Source organism: Corticium candelabrum, chromosome 1 (assembly GCF_963422355.1).
Source record: "Corticium candelabrum chromosome 1, ooCorCand1.1, whole genome shotgun sequence".
In the NCBI taxonomy this organism is placed as follows: domain Eukaryota; kingdom Metazoa; phylum Porifera; class Homoscleromorpha; order Homosclerophorida; family Plakinidae; genus Corticium; species Corticium candelabrum.
The window spans coordinates 15,300,165-15,307,994 of NC_085085.1; the positions used below are offsets into that span (position 1 = coordinate 15,300,165).

The following is a 7,830-nucleotide window of genomic DNA, read 5'->3' on the forward strand; positions in this document are numbered from 1 at the left end:
TACGTTAAAGGGGAAGTCCAACAAAAATGAACTTAACTTGTATGAGTAGATCCTACGAAGGCAAATCGATCGTTATAAGTTACTCCGTTATCTTCGCTTTTGTAAACGAGAACGAGCGATGTTTCTGTGATGTGCAACGCCCACGCGCCTGCTCCGCGCTTCCTGGTCGATTAAGCTCCGCCCATTGCAAACGAATCAATGCGTTTACGGATGACTGCTACGGATATATCGAGAATGACGAATGTGAATGCAAAGATATTATGAAGATCTGCCTTCTTGCCGTCAGTGGTTCCTCTCTAAAGTAAAATGGTGTCGGTAGAGCTGTTTCCCCGGCAGACTTTGAAGAAGAATTCCTCAATACCACGTCTTACCTAGAGAACGCGCTTGTGCTTGAATATTTGTTTATCCTTGTTCTTTTAATACCCGAAGAGAAACGTACAGCGCGCCGTCTGGCGTGTGCTACAGAGGACGTTCCTATTTTCACATCCGGTCTGCTCACTTTCTCTTGCCGCTGATTGGTAGCAAGTTACAATCCCGGATGTAAAAATAGGATCATGCTCTGTAGCACACGCCAGACGGCGCGCTGAACGTTTCTCTTCGGATATTAAAAGAACAAGGATAAACAAATATTCAAGCACAAGCGCGTTCTCTAGGTAAGACGTGGTGTTGAGGAATTCTGCTTCAAAGTCTGGCGGGGAAACAGCTCCAGGGATGCCGGTCCAATTTTTGCCCGGTGCCAAAAATGTGGCCCCAATAGCGTTTTCGGTGCCACTGTTAATATCAATATTAAAGACAATTCAAATTAATATCAATGGCAATGTAATCAGTTTTCTATTTCAACAATAAGCATCACTAAAGGACATTATTATTCAGCACCTTATCAAAAGGAAATGTGTCCATTCCTCTACTGTCTGAAGCTATCGCCATAATCGCGTTTATCGTACGTTGACCAAGCCTATTGCGAGAACAATTCTTTGTTATATTCATCAAGCTAAATATTAATTATTAGCAGTTGCTTTGCTCCTGGGGCCACATTTTTGTTGGCTGGGGCCACATGTGGCCCCATCTCCATAGCAACGACATCCCTGAGCTCTAGTGACACCATTTTACTTTAGAGAGGAACCACTGACGGCAAGAAGGCAGATCTTCATAATATCTTCGCATTCACATTCGTCATTCTCGATATATCCGTAGCAGTCATCCGTAAACGCATTGATTCGTTCGCAGTGGGCGGAGCTTAATCAGGCGCGTGGGCGTTGCACATCACAGAAACATCGCTCGTTCTCGTATACAAAAGCGAAGATAACGGAGTAACTTATACCAATCGATTTGTCTTCGTAAGATCTACTCATACAAGTTAAGTTCATTTTTGTTGGACTTCCCCTTTAATCCTTTTCTTGACTGTACATACTGTAGCTCCAACCATCATATCAGTTAATTAATTAAGTAAATCACACCAATAAAATAATTGTTCGTTATGTAATGCCTTGTAATGCCCTAGGTAGTAGATAACGGAACAGAACACAATCTGCTGGCCTACATTTACATCAAGAGTCATATGCCCTAACCAATCAACTTAATTGGCAAATTATCTCAATGAAATATATGCTAAAAGCCCTACAACAAATTAGCTTGTCCTGTTGCAGCCATATTCAAAGTAGTGACTATGTTTTAAAAGGCCTTTTTCAAAACTGCTAACATCTTCATCGACTCAGACAACAACAATTTCGAGGAGTTGTCCACTAATGATGGTACCGACTGCCTTGACACGACGACCTATGTTCAGAGCACTAAAGTCGACTCCGAGTGCCCATTTCTTGAACTCATTTAAGAATTTGGCAAGATCTTACATTTTCAAAATTTCATACTGATATAATTAAGCCATTCAATAGATATTGTGTTACAGACACACTAGTAATTTCGTAATTTCACCGGGAAAGATGACACGGCGGAAAGGGTCTGGCTAAGCGAAGCTACAGACACACAGACAGATATGCACATACACAGACACAAACACCTCTGAAGACATTACAATCTCGCTAAGCAGACTGTAACAATCAACAACTTATCTACACATAATTTACTCAATTCCTACAATTCTGACAATACAATGAGTTATAGTTTACTAGACGTCCGCTTGACTTCGCTGTAATCTGAATAATATCTGACACACTCTTCACAATGCCAATCATATCTGCAACAACCATCGATCTACACTGACCAACTCATGTACAAAATGGACTGGCCAATGTTACTCACCTTTGACACTGTCTTTGTGTATGTCTTCAATTTTCATGTCAACAAAGTCGTATACCATTTTAGGCATGCTGCATTCATCCGTACACTAAACGATCATCAGATTACTCAATGTCCAGCCTTACGAGTTCAATCTTACGAGGTTCTCAAATAGTGATTCCAAAATCCTTGCGCAGCCATGTTATCAACCTCGCGAATGAAGGTCACTTGGGCATCGTCAAAACCAAAACACGAGCTCGTGAAGTTGTCTGGTGGCCGGGGATGAACAGTCAACTAGAACGAGCAGTTTCAAAATGTGAAGCATGCGCCCAGTACCAAAACCAGCTGCGCAAGGAACCTCTCCAATCGTCAACATTGCCCGGTCGTTCATGGGAGCGAATCGCAATGGACTTGTTTTCAATTGAGAATTGCAATTACTTAGTCGTGGTCGACTACTACTCGCGATTTCCGGAACTGCAACGTCTATCCGTTTAAAGCTGCAACCGTTATTGAAAGTCTAAAAGGGATATTCTCCAGAAATGGAATACCGCAGGAGGTTGTCAGCGCTAACGGGCCGTAGTTTGCCAATGAACAATTCCGCCAGTTCTCCCGTCGTTACGGATTTAGGCACACTACATCGTCTCCACGGTACCCCCAAGGGAATGGGCTAGCGGAACGCACGGTACAAACGGTTAAAGATATTCTGAAGAAAACTGCGGTAACTCGGGAAGATCCACAGCAGGCCTTACTGGCGTATCGAACGACACCGCATAGCAGCACAGGGATCTCGCCAGCTCAATTGCTGATGGGATGCCGATTGCGCAACACGCTACCGTCTGCTCCAGGCCATCTCCAGCCTGAGACTATATCCAGAGATGCCGTCGTGTCTCGAGACATTCAAAGCAAAACAGATCAAGCATCAACTTACAACCGACATCGAGGCGTTCGTACACTCCCACAGCTACTTCCAGGAGATTATGTTCTTGTATGGAATGCAGATCAGAAACAATGGCGAACTCCAGGACAAGTCAAGAGGCAAATGAATGGAAGGTCATACCAGGTGGTCCTACCAGGAGGATCGGTAATCAGAAGGAATCGTCATCAGTTGAAATTCCATCGTCATTCTACTCTTATACGTCAATGGAATAGATGGCCAGCGGATGTCGATACCACGTTTCAAGATGAAGAAAGATTGCCAGAAAATGCCGTTGCTGGAGGTGAAGATGTCGCCAACCCCCGTGTTCAAGTGAGACAACCCCAGGTTCAGTGCCCCCGACGACTACGAAATGTGGACGAGAAGTACGCCCTCCGGCCTGGCGAAAGACTATGCTTCGTGACGGTGTTTTAGACCGTTGTGTTGTGTTGGCGCTTTGAGAAAAAGGGAGACGTAATGAACAGTACGCTTGGGAATGGGTAGCGTACGTTAGAAAAAGGGTGTCAAGTAATTACCTCGTGTTTTCTCGGTCTGTACTTAGTCTGTAGTGATTTACTTTACAATACAACCTGTAGCTTGGAACGGATGTTACAGATATGACTCATGATCATGGTTGTACATGTCTTGTGTGTGTCAATCACACCAGCAATTTAATTAAAGCCCGCCTCACACTGCCTGTTGGTGTTACTGCCTGTTGGTGTTACTGCCTGCGTATTACTTTGATCTAATGACATAACATGTTACTACACTATAGCACTGTACTGAAATGTTTTTTGATACTTTGCAGCATGGTTACAGTGACTATGATGACGACAGTAGTAGTGATTGGTGGATTTGGTAAGATTGTAACATGCTCTTATTTGATACAATTCATAAAACGGTACTTGTATTGAAAGAGCACGCTTACGCATGCGCATTTCATCGCCTTTGCATTACTAAAATTATAGATCCACTTTATAGTCCATAAACCTTTGCGCATGCGCAATCTATAAACAGCCTTACTAGTGATTGAAATTAATTTCTTGTCAGGGCATTTGAACACATGTCACTTGCCTTAGCTATGGTGCGAGAGCTAGCTGCCCCACTTGAGATCAGCTCAAGTGTGCATGAGTTGGCAGCAACTGTGAGCATGCCTCTTTGTGACACTAAGTGTTAAGTGTTTGCAATTAATAATGTATGCATTAAAACTATTCTAACATAAGGAATTGCAGCAACAACTAAGTGCTTGTTTTATAGATCTAATGTTTTCCACATAACACTTGAAAACCTGTTGTTGTTTCTACTGTTGTGCTCTTTTGCCAACAGTGACTGCAGCTTGAAGCTGATCCTGAACTGTAGCTGTCCCCGCATGCATATTGGTCAGGCTGAGTAAACACATGCACACACACACACACACACACACACACACACACACACACACACACACACCAGATCACAGTTTAAGCAAGTTAAACAGTAGCCTTGATGCTACTTAAGCTATGCATCTTCTTCCTCTTACGTAGTCTGTGGATCACATGACCAGAAACATAGTTGCCACTGAAGAGTGTAGAGTAAGGCACTCTTATCCTTACAGTGGCAACTTGTTTCTGGTCATGTGATCCAAACGTACGTACAACCGCATGCCTTAGACCATGTAAGGCAAAGATGGCCTAGCTAGTGTAACAGATGGTCAGTTACAGTACTAGTTGAAGCATACATAGGCGGATAGAGGGGAGGGTCCTGGGGTCAGGACCCCTTCTCTTTAAAGACACGCCCCACAGTCAAAACATTAAACGAATCTAGTTTGTTGTGTTACAAACTGTACATATATACATAGAGATATATGTATATCTCTATGTATATGTCACAAGACAAACTGTACACATACATAGAGATATATACTGTAAGTACTTGTCTTACTTGCTATAGTCCTCTAAAAACAAGCATCTCCCATCTTTCTTGTTATAGGTTTCTTGTGGTTATTGCCATAATTGTGAAATTATGTCTCATTGCTTGCTGCTATTACCATCGAAGAAGGCACTATTTGCATAGGACTGTGATAGTTCATCAGATCCCATTTCACGGTCACATGCAAAGTCCACCATTTTTGGTTACCCAAGTCATCATCAATTTACAAACCAGAATCAGCAATCTATGACACTTCCTGAGAATCCAATGGTTTCCCCAGATCAACCACCAGTGTGTCCAGAGCAACCTTCGTACCCAGGAGATAACTACCCATCTCCTGGTTACACCAAGTTCTGAACTAACAGCACTTGGGACTAAGGCACTGCTGGTTGCATTAATTAAGCATGTCATAGTGTGCTTTGTCATATGGTATGTGCATGCTTGGATGTGTTTGTATGTTCATGTGCATGTGGTACAGACTAGTGGCTGTTAGATACTTGTTTGATTTCTTGTCAAAAATGCACGTTTTGCCTCTTTGTCTCCTGCTGCAGTGGTTGTTGCATAAATCACATGTACAGCTAGCTATTATGCATACAAACGACAAACTAAAGCAGTTCATCAGTCGGGTTGAAGTTGTTTTACTAGGTGAAGATGCTTACTTAGAGATAGTATCATAGTGTCTGTATCAAGTACACTGCTTACATAGGCACCATTAACCCTCTACCACAACACTACACTGATATGTACATGCTATACACTTAACAGCGACAACACTAAAGCATTCTTTCAACAGTCTATAATGCGTTCACCAGCAAAAGTCCTACATTTTTCTAAACTAGGTGTTGCCACTTTCTGGTTGGTATGTACAAGTAGAAAGCAGAAGAGCAATGTCGGACATGATTATTAAGACAGCTTCTAAAACAATAATCATGACCTCTTTGGCTTGGGTTTAAGAAGAAGATGAAGTTCAAGCAAGCATGCAAAACAGTGAAAATAAAACAAGGCAAGAATTGGGTAAATAAAACTGGCAATGTTTGGCCATATGTTTGGCCCAAAATACTGAGAAGGAGCAGATCGACTTCGAAGCTGTTTGTTGATAGCTTCCAATGATCGAACCAACCACACAGACAAATCACAGAAGGCCAGAAAGGTGAGAAGATGCTTGGCAAGACAGCAATGACCTTCATGTTGAACGAGAGGAGTCCTTTCAACATCTTCGCTTTGATGGCTACGTGATTTGAGATCACAAGAGAAATGTGGCCCACACAACACCAAACCAGTTTGAAGGAGGCCATCCAAGACTGCCATAACACTTGTTGTTATCACCAATTGACCATGAATGCGAGGACTGCAATCTGACGGTTGCAGATAAGCTGCAGCGATTAGTTGTGATAGCTGAAAGACTATTACAGCTGGAAGGAACACTCCAAGCACCCACATATCTACTGTAGAATGAACATCCTGTCTTCTTTTATGAAAACAGAACAGATCCAGTAAAACAACCGTAGTAATAGTGATGGTGATGATTCGAAATCCTATCCATTGATAGCTGTGCCACTCCATTGCCACCTTTGTGGAAATACTGTAGGTATCATTGTGATCTGCACTACCAGTGTGTTTGTTCTCATTGTTGCAGTCTTGTAGATCTATAATTCCCAAGATAAGAACCATCACAAAGAAGAACAAACCAGTGCATGCTCCCAGTAATGAACTGATGATGGTTCCATTGCATAGTCCCCTACCCTGTGCACGAACCCGTCTGCGAGCTTGACCGATATTAACATCAGAAGTGCTCAGTGAGTGCATCTCTCCAGTTTGTCCTTGTGGTTTCTGTGAGTTTGGGATGTGAAACCAAAAGTTCAACAATAATCCAGCAGCACACAGGAAGAACTCAGTTTGCAATGGATATAACCATGGAATAGACTTAGAACGAATCTTGTACAAAGTTAATGTTATAGATAAGTTTTTGCAGACATATTGAAGAGATTCAGGAACACCTGGAAAGTCAGGGTAAAGATGAGGTTCACCTTCATTATGAGAATGTTCAGATGTAAACTTGTAAACCCAAGTCCAAATGGCCAAATATATATCAATTGCAAGAAGATTAGCCATCATCAGTTGCAACCACCATTTTGGTACAAGGTGTTTAGTAACACAAAGACTTAAGAAGATAGTTTCAGATATTACAAAGAGCAGCTTGGTCACATGCTGGATGATTTGCCAATAAGAAACACAGTTACATTCTTCTATGCTCTCTCCCCTATTGTCACTGTTAGTACAATTTATAGTGAGAATTTCTGCAGATTTCATAAGTACCTGCACATCACCCATAACCTGCATAACAACGTTTGCAGCCGTTCCAAGTGCAAAGATAACAACTCCTATCAAGATGTAGGACGCAAAACTGCGTCTTGTGACGTCATGTTGAGCTTCAGCTTTTGAAATCATCCAGCAAACAATGATGACTAACACCGTACTTGGCAGAGTGAGTATGGTGCTTAGGATATGTAGTGTTCGTTCATCCAACCTTCTTGGCACCTTGCCTTTCACTGTTTCATCCCCATCATTGAAAAGTGGAATGTAGAAGCATCCGATTACTGATACAGACAAACCAAACACTAGAGATACCCACAAGTAGCCAAGACAGTTCCCTAGGCTTGCCATACCAGACTGACCGTCACCTACAGACAGTATGGTAAACTAAAACGAATATGACCTTTTGATCTGCAGTCAATAACAGAATCGGTTTATTGCATCACATTCAACTTTCACAA

The 7,830-nt window shown here is 42.2% G+C and overlaps 1 protein-coding gene and 1 long non-coding RNA gene across 2 annotated transcripts; both read right to left on the minus strand.

The window, feature by feature from the left end:
• Nucleotides 1–1,886: 1,886 nt before the first annotated feature.
• Nucleotides 1,887–3,549, minus strand: LOC134187304 (uncharacterized). Its single transcript, XR_009971074.1, has 3 exons — nt 2,396–3,549; nt 2,260–2,344; nt 1,887–2,194 (listed from the first exon to the last, which is right to left on the minus strand). It is a non-coding gene; the product is annotated as an uncharacterized LOC134187304 (long non-coding RNA).
• Nucleotides 3,550–5,837: 2,288 nt separating this feature from the next.
• On the minus strand, nt 5,838–7,790 carry LOC134188969 (uncharacterized). The gene has a single exon (XM_062657189.1). The coding sequence runs from the start codon at nt 7,718–7,720 to the stop codon at nt 5,984–5,986; it is 1,737 nt and encodes a 578-aa protein (XP_062513173.1). The 5' UTR covers nt 7,721–7,790; the 3' UTR covers nt 5,838–5,983.
• Nucleotides 7,791–7,830: the final 40 nt, after the last annotated feature.